Source organism: Apaloderma vittatum, unplaced genomic scaffold, assembly GCF_000703405.1.
Source record: "Apaloderma vittatum isolate BGI_N311 unplaced genomic scaffold, ASM70340v1 scaffold22458, whole genome shotgun sequence".
NCBI lineage: Eukaryota > Metazoa > Chordata > Aves > Trogoniformes > Trogonidae > Apaloderma > Apaloderma vittatum.
The window spans coordinates 1-13936 of record NW_009732696.1 but is presented as its reverse complement, the minus strand read 5'-3'; the positions used below and the strand labels follow the sequence as shown (position 1 = coordinate 13936).

The 13936-nt window shown below is 36.6% G+C and overlaps 1 protein-coding gene across 1 annotated transcript; it reads right to left on the bottom strand.

Moving 5' to 3' along the window:
* Positions 1-3: 3 nt before the first annotated feature.
* ZBTB41 (zinc finger and BTB domain containing 41) lies at positions 4-13626 on the bottom strand (the record flags this gene model as incomplete). Its single annotated transcript, XM_009875626.1, has 10 exons — positions 12439-13626; positions 10247-10454; positions 9466-9535; positions 7243-7390; positions 6393-6522; positions 3903-3998; positions 3275-3381; positions 1731-1836; positions 1033-1121; positions 4-162 (listed from the first exon to the last, which is right to left on the bottom strand). Coding segments are annotated over exons 1-10 (2233 nt in total), but the record flags the coding sequence as incomplete, so codon positions are not given.
* Positions 13627-13936: the final 310 nt, after the last annotated feature.

Genomic DNA, 13936 nt, shown 5'->3' with positions numbered 1-13936 from the left:
CGTGATCAATATGATATTTCAGCTTGTCTTTTCGTTTAAACGTTGCATTGCAGTGTTGGCAATTAAAAGGCCGAGCATCTGAATGAATAACCATGTGTTTTGTTAACGTCTTCTTAATTCTAAACGACTGATTACAGATTTGACATTTGTAGGGCTTCTCACCTGTAATGACCGAGAAGGAAGAATTAGTTATGCTGAGTAACACCAAAAAATGTCTAGACATTGTTTAGCGGTCATGGTAGGGTTGGGTTGGCAGTTGGACTTGATGATCTTAGAGGTCTTTTCCCACGATAATGATTCTACGATCACACAAATACGCAAATACATACATGGATTATGGCATAGAGATCTCATATAAAACAGTTTTACTGAAAACAAAAAGTGTATGCTTAGCATCAGTTTTGGAATCAAGGCTGCCATGCAAAGTTTGCCTAGAAATTATATTAAATTACCCTCCTTACATGCAGTTTTCTCAATACTTGAGATTTCTGTCAGGTACACGCAAAGATAATCAGAATATAAAACAACTAAATGAGAACAGTCTTTAAACTGTTAGTATACTGCTATTAAATGAGCTCAGTTTGTACTTCTATACATTCTAAAGGACATCGATTTTCCTAAATATAAGGCAGGAAAAACAATGTCAAACAGATAAGGGCAAAAACCTTTCCAAAGGGATTTCAAATCCTTGTTTAGATTATCAGCTGAAATGTAGTATTCATTAGACCACAAAAAATTATTAGAAGGTCTGGTTAAATTTGCCAAGAACATACACCCCTAAACTGAAGGAAGAGGTATAGAGAGCATAGCAGAGAGTGTAGAGAGTTGAGGATTATCAATATTTCAACTGATACATTCAGAAGGTAGTATTCAGGAATGAGAATATATGAGAATAAAAAGTCTTGCTGTATCCTGCTACTCTTGACCTGAATGGTCCATAATCGTCCACAATAAATTAAGTAGTTCCATCAGTGCTCACGCCTAAAAATACATTCCTACACGTTTTGCAGTTAGGTTGGGCTTTACTTTTACCTGAATGTGTCCTAAAATGCGTTTCCAAACTTGATTTCCCTTTAAAAACTTTCTTACAGACTTCACACTGGTGAAATGTTGCTTTATATCTATATATAAAGAAGAAAAGACATTTCATGTTAGGTTTGGTTTTTTTTTAAACAGCTAACAATAAAGCTATGTGCACAGTCCTTTCTGAAATTCTTAACTGCAAAATAGCTGAATATTAAAGTTTCCAAAAAAGTTTTTGAGTTTGAGAATTTAAAAGAATTTTTACTGTATTTTCAGTGACATAACACTGATTTCAAAGGTTTCACCTACTTTCAGAGCCACTAATCTGCTACCAGCTTCTAAAATGTTTAAGTGTGGGACAGTTCTCGCAGTGCTCAAAAGTTACTTAATAATTCAGTCTTAAATAGACTGCAGTGACAATATTAGAGGAAACCATCAATTTAGAACAACATTGAGACAGCCAATTGACAGTTTAAAATTTGATCCTTTTTGTGGTTTTATTTTTTTATGCCACAAAGAGAACATCTTGCTTAAAATGTGAAGGCAATTTTCTGTCATCCACTTAATTACAATAATGATATCTCTATCAAGACTAAGGTAACGAGCATGACAAACAGACTACTAGAACTCTGCATAAACATGCAAATCCTAATAAAATCAGTTACAGTACAGAAGTATTTACACAGCTGTAAAAATCCCACACTTACTTCTGCCAAACTTTTTCTCCTAGATGAACACTTTTATAGTGAACAGTAAGGTGATCTCTACGGCCAAAACATTTGCCACATTCCTCACACTGGTGTGCTTTTTCACCTACAAGGGCAAAATTCGATAAATTTTGATTAAATCTTCTGCAACTTTATGAAGTGTCTAAGAGCTGTAATTGTAAAACATACAGCAGATCCATGTTCACAAAGTTCAGCCAATCAAGCTCTTCCATACTTTACTCGGAGAAGGATTCTCTGTTATGAAAGAATAAAATTCAGGAAGTAGGTTGGTGCTATCAGAGTAAGGATTTTTACCATGTGTTATATAAAACTATTAGCCAGCATTTGTCATTTCTACAAAGAAATTCAATTTCATGAGTTAAGAGACACTTCCCCAAACAGCCGCTGCGTGAAAGGTACAAGTGAATGACTAGCAATCTACTCTTCACATTATGACCCAAAATGTGGTATCTTCAATAATTCAGGGACTTAAAAAGAGAAGCTTATTTCAACATACCAATTATTTTCAGCTACTAATTTTTAGAACTTAAAATTACATCAAAGAATTTATCTTTTTAATTATCCTAATTTACATAGTTACCTTTTTCTTTTATGCTGCTGTTTAAAAGTATCTTGATTCTTTTTAGTCATCTTGAGATCTTCCACAAAGTGGCAGAATATTTCTTCTCATGTAAGTAGAAGGAGTGTGGACAGTCAAAGAATGTAACTTTCTAGAGGGGGGAAAAGCAAATAGAGTAGAAAAGAGGATTTTTTGTGTGTGTGTACTTGAGTTTTCAAAGATTTCTTTATTTTATAGCAGACATGATTTCAAACACCAGAAAAAGAAGCTGTTTTTCAAAATAAAGGCTCGTGAAGTTTAGACTCTGATCACTTCCATATTTTCATGCTGCCTGGAAAGTATTTTGCTTCCTAGGTGGTCACATTCCCTCTGGATCCTGTTCTGAAAAAGGAAAAGTCCTTAGCGAATCTTTCCTTTTCTTATATATGTGATAACCTTTCTGCTCTCAGTGCAACAGATTCAAGTTTTTTTCTCCCCCATCTGGCTGTTCTCAGGGCTGCCTCCCACCACCTTCCTTCCTTCCCTCTTCCCTGTAAGAGGCTTTAGAAACACCTCTTTGATGATGTTGCATTAAAGTGATCAGTGTACAAACTTTGTCAGAGACTGTGACAGCTTCTTCTGTGTTATAGTAATAATGTTTCACACCATTGCTATTAAAAAAAAGAAATCTGAACTCATTAAAAAAAATCCTCCTTTTTCACTTTTTTGCTTTTTTTTAATTATTATTTTTAAAAAAATTCACTGTTACATGTTTTTGACTGTCCCTCAGCTTTCTATGTTAACATGGAGGAAACACTTGGCTTTTAAATCTTGAAAACTAAGATTAACTCTACCTTAAAAATAGTGAGAGGAACTTTGAGCAAGCCTAAAACATCGCACGTACTGGAAAAAATTCCATAATTATTTTATTTGATCTTATTTCAAAATAGTAACTTCAAAGCCAATTTCCAGTGAAAAAGCCTACCTGAATGTATTTTTTTGTGTTTTGTCAGATGGTCATGCCGAATAAATGTTTTCCCACATTCTTCACATTCATATCTCTTGTCATCATGGTGGACTCTTAGATGAAGTCTGCATATTTATAGTCATAATTATAACCATGAAATACAATTCTGTTAACATAATCTGTACTGCTAATTCAGTGCAAAATAGTAGAAAACACAGTCTTTAATGCTTCACACGAATACTAGGAAATTATTTTCAGCTGAGGTATGCTTAAACTCCTCTTAGACAGCAAGAGAGAACAGAGCTAAACTTGCATATCTGACGTTAACTTAGCAGGATATTTTATTTCTCCAGTTATTTTCTCTTTGAAAAACAAAGATGCAAAAGTTTTAACGTGCAAGAATCACCTTTGAAACAAGATTTGCATGGTATTCTGTTTGTGTTTGAACAACTAATGTACTAAAAATTAAATTACTTCTCACAGATTATTAATACATTTACAATATTTAAGCACATTTTACTAATGCTCTAAAAGTTGGAATAAATCAAAACACACACAGTATGAAGAATTACGCTGATAACATGAATGCGTATTTATCCCCCAATAAGAGATACAGTTCAGCAGTTTATTTATTAAAAATCTATACCTGTAAGAGCTTCCATGGCGAAAACTTTGCCCACAAATACTGCAAAGATGAGGCTTCTCTCCGCTGTGAATTCTCAAATGTTCTTTCAAAGTTGTTCTGTTTAACAAAGGCAGAAAAAAATAATTTTAAGCAATCTCTCTGTCACTTTCAAGTGAAACAGACTATCATTTTCTCAATTTCTTTAACTCTGCTGGATCACAATATATCCAAGTAACTGCATCACTTCACTCAGATACACACCCATATACATACGTTCTAAGGCAGTACGGCAACCTGCTATTTACTGAACCAGCTGGCTCTAGAAACAATACAAAGAAACAAAACACTGTCCCAACATAGATCTGGACAACACACATTCAAGAAAACATCAGTTTTGACAATATTTTCTATGTAATAATTTCACTGGTACTTTAAGCATATCTAAGCCAGAGCTTTAAAGTTGGACTTGAAGGAAATTTAGATTACGGATGTCAATTTAATTTAACTCAGCAAACTGATTATATAAAGATATATATATTTATACACACATACATATATATATATAAGTCTACTTTCACTATCTCCTTTCCAATGTAAAAAAGTGCATGCAGGTAAAAATTCCCCTCAAGCAAAGGAATCAGACACTGAGGTTTACTGTACACACAGCTTCTAAGTGTGTGAACTAAACGAAAGATAAAATTCTTTGATCTCCTTGCAATATTTATGATATTGCAAAGATAGCTTTTATGTTTTACACCAAAAATTTATCTTTCTGACCAGAGAAACATTTAAATATTCAACTGTCTTACATAACATGAATGAAACATCCAAGTGTTGTCCTGGTTTCAGCTGAGATTGAGTTAATTTTCTTCCTAGTTGCTAGTTCGGTGCTTTGGATTTAGGACGAGAACAATGTTGATAACACGCTCATGTTATAGGTGTTACTAAGCAGTGTTGATACTAAATCAAGAATTTTTCAGCTTCTCACACCTGCTCACCAGTGAGGAGGCTGAGGGGCGGGCACAAGAAGCTGGCAGGGGACACAGCTGGGACAGCCACCTCAAACTGGCCAAGGGGGTATTCCATACCATCTGGCATCATGCCCAGGATATAAACTGGCAGGAAAGGTGGCTGGGGGCTGTGGCTCACAAACTGGCTGGGCATTGGCTGCAGGTGGTGAGCAACTGCACTGGGCATCACTTGTTCCATACATTCACAGAATCCTAGAATGGCCTAGGCTGGAAGGGACCTTAGAGATCATTTAATCCAACCTCCCTATCATGGGCTAATTGATTTTCATTATTGTTATTATTTTCCCTTCCTTTTTGTTCTATTAAACTGTCTTTATCTCAGCATGGAAGTCTTTTTTTTTTTTTTCCCCCAAGTTCTCTCCCCCATCCCACCGGTGGGAGGCGGGGGAGTGAGCAGGCTGCTGTGTGGTGTTTAGCAGTCAGCCAGGTTAAACCACAACACATGTTTAAACATTTTGTAAACAGAAATCATTCTTGCAGTTCAAAGTGAACTTCACAGAACTGAAAGACTATCTGTGCTTTATAGCTTGTTTGTTTGCCATTTCATTACGCATTAGTAGATTTTTTTTTAACACATGCATACTCTGTTGACCAAACTCCTACAAAATACACACCACCACCAAAATCCATTAGGGACAAATTATCCTTTTAGCATACTTGCAGGGATCTTTGCCAGTCATTGGGAAAAAACTGACAATCAAGAAAAACTCAGATCTTTCCACATTCTTCAAACAGAACATAACTAGAAGCTTAGTTATTGAGATGAAGCTGTATTCTGTCAAAATGAAAAAAAAGAAGGCTTACTGTTTCAGAGCCTAAACATAAATCACCATTTGAAAAACTCCAAGATCTCCTTTATAGAGCTATGGAAGACACCTTCACTGAGGCCATGTTAAAAACCATTCAAAATTCACATTTTTTTTTCCCCTCATATGCATAGAATCGAAATGCGGGGGGAAAATCCTTTTCTACAGCTTTTCTGTGCTCTTCTTCTATATGCTAGAATTTATGGTTCAACTTTTAGAGCTTCCACTTTTCAAAGTGCTAAATTGACGTTTTTTCTTCCATTTAGACAAGCAGCAGCAAAGGTTGTAGAGCATTACTCCACCTTCTGTGAAACCGTATTTGTAGAAGTCCAGTTTCTTCTTATAACCAATGTTCCTGATCTTCCTGTTCTTATCAGTATATTTACCAAAATATCTATGACAGAAAACTTTTTCCAAATAAATGCATTTGAGGTGAGACTTTCTTAATCTAGTTCTGCCTCATAACTAATTACCTACAGTTGTCACCCTTAATTTTAGAGGTCATCAGAAAATCACATGCTAGCTGGGGCTCTAACGCTACCTTTTAACATGCTAGCCCTCTGAAATGCTGTCATTTATGTTAAAAACTCAGCTATAAAACATATTCAGAATCAAACAAAGCACGCTAAATATTTCTGTTCTGCTGAAGTTCAAGCAGTCATGCAACTCCTTACCGTTCCCTAACAGATTTTCCACAGATGAAGCACGTCCATTTTCTCTTTCCTCCATGAGTACATTCTATATGGCGTTTCAGATTTCCCGTATCGTTAAACTGGCGGCCACAAATATCACAAGGAAAAGGCCCTACAAGGAGACAGACACATACAGTGTTATTAATGGCCAGTTAAAGCAAACAAGATTCACGGATTGGTGGCTTGTGAAAACGCTGATCAATTTACAAAGCGAAACTTGGTCTAACAAAATGATTAATGTTTAGTGCAATCAGCATACTTCAATCAGACTTTGTGCACTTTCTGCTAAGTTATTTCTAATACCTGGTATTTTAGCAAGTTTCCCGATTATAATTCAAACATTTAGAATGATTAGTCAAAAAGTAATTAAGCCCACTTAAAGTGTTCAAAAACACGAATTCCCATGACTATCACCAATCTAGTTCCTACCCAGCAGAAATAATTAGTAGTAATAAAAAAGTCCTTGGAATACTGCAGGAGGAAAGAAAAAGATCTTTGAAAAACTTCAGGAATAATCTAACTCCGTAGTTGACAATCAATTTCACGCTAAAATGTTTTAAAACAAAACAAAGCTTAATTCTTCTTCGCATCTCAAATTTTGCATTTACGTAAGTACAATACAATGCCGCCAAAAGACAGCTCAACAGAAAAGTACAAAGCCAACCAACACTCCCCCCCCCAAAAAAAAAAATCCCACTCCCCACCACAAAACTGAAAAAGAGAGAACTGGAAAAGGAGGCGGGGTGAAAACCAGACTGATCAGGACATACAATGATGGAGGAAGGTTTTACTTTAAATCTATTGTTTACATGTCAGGAGGAGGTTTCTATACCGAGATGGAATTTTTCTTGATGTTTCAGTCTTGCAAATCGGGATTTAAAGTGCTCTTCACAGTAGGTACACTTAAAGGGTTTATCCTGAGAGTGAAGGATCATATGCTCTTCTAAATGAGGTCTTCGAGTGAAAGATTTCTTACAAATCTAAAACAATAACACACTGGTCAAAGATGCATCAGTTATAACCACATATTTTTCCTATTCATAAACGCTAACAGTTTATCTATTCTCTGCAGCAAAGTAAGATTAAACATGTATTCTTCAGAAGCATACTCTATCCCAACTTGTAAAGCCTTGCAGTCAACACCAAAAAATAATAATAAAACTGTGTTCCACATAGACCCTAGTGGAATTAACTATATATATTCAGCTGCCAAGCCGCAGAAGCCTAAATCAGGCCACTGGCAACTCCAGCAAACAGTTACACCTTACGCCTCCACTTCCTTCTACTGACTCCAGCACTTACCAGACTTTTTGTCCTAAAGTTTTGCAACACAGTAACTCAGCAGAAAATAAGCCAACGAGAAAGAAAGCAAATAGCTTTGGCTCGTTTTTGGATGCTGAAACAGTTAGTTTGGACTGTGGTAAAATCTGTTGTAATATATAAACTACTGTAGAACTAGAGTTCCTTTATTTCCTCCAGGCAATTCCCTGACAGCATGTATTAAAGAGAAAATGCCAATACCAACGAAGAAATATAACTCAAAATATAATTTAGAGATACAGAACTTCCACAATATTAAAACTATGTGAGCTTTTTCATATTATTTTCAGACATATCAAAACTTAAATGTACAAGGATTGGATTGTTAGTCATTAAAACATGCAGTTCAGTTACAGAATTGAAGCCACAGCTCAAATTTAGGCATTAAAATAGGTACTACAATTTAACATCAACATGGTGCTCACTGATTTCACTGTGAAACTGTTGCCATTGTTTATAATAGCTGCAGTTAATACGACCAAGCTCCTATACATTAAATCATGCAATCAGTTTCTCACAGCACACCTGAAAAACAGTTTTCTTTCATGAAATCAGAAGCAACAGCTTTATTTGTTTTTTAAAAAATCATTAATGTTAAATATAAGTGCAAGAAAATCCCAGACTTGTAAAAAGTATAACATCCTTCTTGCCTTTCTTACTATTAATACTCCACTGTTTCTTTGAATTTGCTCATATTTCTCAAGGATTTAAGTAGGGTCAACAAAAAAAACAAACCAACCTCATTCATCTGGTAAGAGCGCAACACTGCAGGATTGATTCGCACTCTTAAAACGTTTCTTATCTAGTAACAAACAGAATTGGTAATCCATTCACACAATATCTTTTCATCCAGAAGATTAACACCCTTTGGCCAACCACGCAATAGCTCCTACCGTGATACCACTGCCGGCAGAATGAACACTACAAACTCTTACAGTTGGTATCTCCCAACCTCCTATTAAACATTTATAAGTGAAAGTTCACAAACAAAGCAAGATTAGTAATTATGTTAGGGCATATAATATTACAGACACACAGAGGCATACAGCAGTTTGCAGAAACAAAACAGCTGCCCTGAAAAAAAACAAAATAAACTGATTCCCTTAAAGAAAAACAAACCCAAAAATACCTGAACAAAAGTCAAACCCCCGTATTTGAAAGCTTAAAACATTATTTGGCAGAAGACAGAGAATGCAACTTCTATGAACTCCTTTTTACAACAGATACAGTTTCACACATACAGTAGATGTAGTCTACAGGATTCTATTATTTTACAACTAGAGATAAATTTAATACAAATTTACAACTCTTGATGTGTGTTTCATGTTTAACATACGGTTTCCTCATTACTGAGAGCACCTTCCAAGAAGTATACTTTATGGTCACTGATGTGCTTAATCAATAGGAGAGCAAATAATCTGGTTTTAAAGTATTCAGAACAGTCAAGTCTAATCATCTGCAAATGGATGTGTTTTAATAACGGTAATTGATCACATTAAAGAATACTGCCTTCAACTATTATAGAATTCAATTTGGTATGATCCACCCAGTCATGAGCTGTACATGCAGATAAAGTTCAGTCTTTAAATCAGTACATAAAGAGGAAATTTATACCATTACATTTGCAAAGGTGAATGAGATTTCACAGACACACGTCGTATTTTCACTTAAGTATTCAAGTCACAAAACATAGTATCTATAAGAAAAAGAACGAAAGTACTGAAGTATTACTTACATCACATTTCCAGCCTTCACTCTTTGTCTTCTTGATAGAAAGAAATTCTTGTACATTCTCAGGATGAAACCTAGGAGAAGGACAGAAGCTGAGTTATCACCTTCTAAGATGAAGATCACCCATATGCTAAATATCTATTTCTAAACTTTATATGTCATGAAAGTTGATCACCAAACCAGCAGAAAACAATGCTGATAATAAAAAAATTCTAAAGGCACAAGTAACTGGAAAGCAGTGTTGACTACAGACTCCTGTAGAATCTCATATAACAATTGGTAAGGCAGAGGGCTGTTTCAATTATAAAGTTTTATGGATATTTACAAAGAGAGGGGGGAAAAAAAAAAGGTATGTAAAAAAATAACAACTTATAATTAGATCTGTAATAACAAATTATTCACCTAAAAGCATCTGCATGGAAATGATTTCTACCATTAACACCTAAACCCAAAGAAGATATTTCATTCTTCCTTCAAATTAAAAGGTGCTAATTAAGACTGTTGTGTTCCGACTGTAATAGCTAATCTGAGATTTCTAAAATTTATAGTAAAAACCTGTGGCAGAACTCCTGCAGAACTACTATTGCTATTTAGTGAGTCCCTGTGCATTCCTTATGGCAGGTTAGTTAATACCACTAATCTTCATGTCCTTTGAAAAGATACTTATTTGAAAAAGCAGTTACAGAAATAATGCAGAACATGCTGTGTGCATACATCTATTTATCTTTGCTACTGAATTGGAAAATTATTTTCTCAGAAATGCACACAAATTTGCTCGTACTTGCCTCTTTACGTGCTTCACTAAAGTCTTTTTGCTGGCATGCAGCTTATTGCAGTAGGGACATTTGTGCTCCTTTTTATGAAAGTCGGTATCACTGGAGTGTTTCTTTCTGTGCACTGTCAGGTTGGACTTTGTTGAATAGCGCTGATGACATATATCACACTCAAAAGGCTTCTCACCGGTGTGTACACGTGTATGGCTCTCATATTTGCCTGCAGAACAACAAAAATCTATTAGTATAAAGTGTAGCAGGTATCACCTACAATATACATACGTGAGTTTTGTTCTCGAATCTTTCTCAAATGTGATCCAAATCTCAGTACCTTCCACACACCTCTCAAGATTTCTACTGGTTTACACCACTGAAAACTGCACAGTGGTCACGGGCGTGTTCTTCCAAGGTTCCTCCATGTGCTTCCATTTTAACTATTCTTATGACAGACATAAAAATAAAAGGGCTCTGTATACTGTTAAATCTGCACAAGAGCTAGGAGTCCCTCTTGTTCAACCCTACAGCCATACTCTGTTCTTAAGTACTCAAAGTTATGCTGCTACTCTTTCATTACACTGACAGAGAAGTACCTTTCCGGAACACGCAACAGCCTTGCAAACAACTGGTGTTTTTAAGGTACTTTCAAGTAACCAAACACCAAATGAACACCACAGACCCTTGCAAACGATCCATTTGGGATCCAAGACATTACCGTAAGCAAAAATACTGCTGTGTTATTTCGTTCACACTGTTTTGTACTTCCTCTTCTGTCTGCCAGGTTTTTTCTCAGGACAGAATTCCATCCTACACCAAGGATCTACCTATCTCAAGTCAATAGCAGGCTCCCTGATTTCTACTAGAGAGCTTTTTTTTTTTCTCTCTGAAGAGTATACATCGTACTTCTGGGAGTTAGACAGAGAAAAAACCCCATAGCTTATAAATTTAAAACACAAGTCACTTGTCTACAGTAACACAAGCTTATAAAGAAATACTTTTATGTATCACTTGTTTTAGTGCTATTTCTCACATATTTTTTGAGCACAAAAGTAGAATTCAAAGTTACAAAAGTCCAAAAAGGCAATTCCAACGTGTGCAAAACCTAAAATATACCATTACAACACCAAATAGAAGCCATTTATTTCTGCACCTTTTAATACTAATAACAAAGGTCTCAAATCCAGAAAACTTCCTACATTACTTTAAGATACAGCATTACAAGTAGAGCCAAGTCCCACATTTTTAATGTTAAATAGCTTCTATTATGTAATTTGTCACCTTGGAAAATTCATTTCACCTCAGCAAGGTAAACACACTGTGCCCGAGTAGGAATTAACTCACACTCCAGCTCCACCCCATTTTCATAAACTCCTAAAATTTCAAAATTACAAGAGGTACAATGCATCTATTATAAGAACACCAAAAAACACCTAACGCCATGTTGCTTTCCCATGACTAAAAGGAATTCAACACCTTATGTGACCATAATTCCGGATTTATTTCCACATGAAAGAACACAAAAATTCTGGAGTAGAGCAGTAATTTAATTTGAATGTGGGAAAGGAAGACAGGAAGGCACTGGAGTTGTTACTCTTCTGATATTCCAAGTCACCATACACCTAGATTTGACTGTAACATAGACAGTCGTAACAGAAAAAATTAAGCTGACAAAGTATTACTTTGGTGCAAACTGCAGGTCAGAAAAAGCAAGCTAGAAGTCAAGAGTGACTAGGTCCTAAGCATCTTACACACCATATAGAAGAGAAGAATTTCAGGCTGTTTGACAACGGTGCTGTTTTACTACAGCAATAATCACAGCTTTGTTACTTAAAATTAATTTGGCAGAAAGTACGGTGTAGGTCTCAGACTCCATACAATTTATTGTTTAATATCTTGGTTTATTTCCCTCCTTTTTCAAGGCTGCTTTTACAAACCACGCTAACAACCAGAATTCAGAGCAGTGAAATAAATTTAGTATTTGCAGACTTTTCAAATAATGCACTCAGTTCATTTATTGAAAACTCTTTAGCACCACAGACATAACAACTTAAAGCCCTTTGAGAAATTAGCAGCACACTGCATCAGTGTGATCATCCAGAAATTCTGATCATCAGTCTCTCAGACAGAGAAAAAGTTCAGTTTATTTCCTGTACAAATAGCACCACCGTATGGTAAAAAGGAAAGAGATCAAGCTAACTTTTTCTTACCTATTCGATCAAATTTTTTGTCACACTTGGGACACTGCAGTAGTTTTTTGCTACTGTTTTGGATGACTGGAGCTAAGCCTTCGGGAATATTTCCCACCAAACCAACTGCCTCAGAACCCTCCTCAGTATCATTCTGCTCTTTTTCACTTTGTTCTTCAGACTCCGAATCTTCACCTGACATCTCCTCTTCCTGGCCCTCTTCATCAGCATTGCATTCACTGTCGCTGTCTTCAAAGTCGCTTCTGTCAGACGCCTCCTTGTCAGAACTGACTTTTTCCAAGTTGCTGTCAGAGGCATCACCGCTTTCGTTGTCACTGTTGTCAAATTTAGCCGGACACTTACGGTTTCTTGTAGAACGCCTAGTGGAAAAGCTGGCCTTCTCAACCATTTTTAACCCATGCTTTCTTTCCAGTGGAAGGGATCTGTGGGCTTTAGCCAAGTGATTTTCTAAGGACTTCTTGTAACAGAAGCTTCGACCACAAAAAGTGCACTGATGACTACTTAATAGTTTACCTGTCAGTTCACTGAGTGTTTCTACTGGTGTAGGTGCACGAGTTACCACATCAGTCTGTACGTTAGAAACGCTTTCATTATTTAGTAACTTCACTGCATCTATGATATCTAAAAATTTTGCTGCCTCCAGCACTAACGGAATTTCATTTTTGTATACAAAAAACTCAGAGGTGTAGAGAAACTCAAGCAAATGCTGAAAGACAGAATGAGTTACATGATCTAATGTGACGACATCGGTACTTGGATTCTTGCTCAAACAGGCATGGAAATAACTACTCCCAACAGCCACTACAACTTTGTGAGCACTGAATTCTTTTCCTTCTACAATTATGAGTAAATCGCAAAATGATGGATGCTTCTGTCTATCGTCGTTTAAGTATTTAAGGAGATTTTTGTTATACTGCAACGAGCTTAGGAGCTTTCTCTGTTCTGATGACGGTGAAAGTTCCCGGGAAGATTCAAGCTGATCTGCAGAAGCTATTTCTGCAGACTTTGAGACAACTTCTTGAGCACAGTCTACTACCAGAATCTGTTCTGAAGTATCCTTCTCGTGGCCGAGACGAACCTTTTCGTTTAGATTTGCAGCGAGCCGTCTCCTTCTCTTCATTGCAGAAGCACAGCCTCAGAATCAGGAGCTTCATAGGGGACTCGCAAAAAATTCTTGCGAAGGCTCGCTTCCGCCCCCGACCTTGAGAAAACATGCAACAGCGGTTTCATAATCTGCAAAAGAATCACCAGAAACATGACTCTTGGCACTTTTAGGAATGATTCCTGCATTTAGCTTTAGCTATGCCGCACACTTTGAGATTTTATTAAGCCAGAAAACCCGCTCTGGACCTCGCCATAACACTTCCCGGAGCGAGCGAACCGACACTGCCCGTTATTAGGGCCCAGCAGGCGGCCCGGGCCAGTTTTTCCTCGTCTCTTGGGCGCCTGGGGAACACTCCGGGACGGGCGTTCGCTGCTCTGGCCGCTGTTATCATTC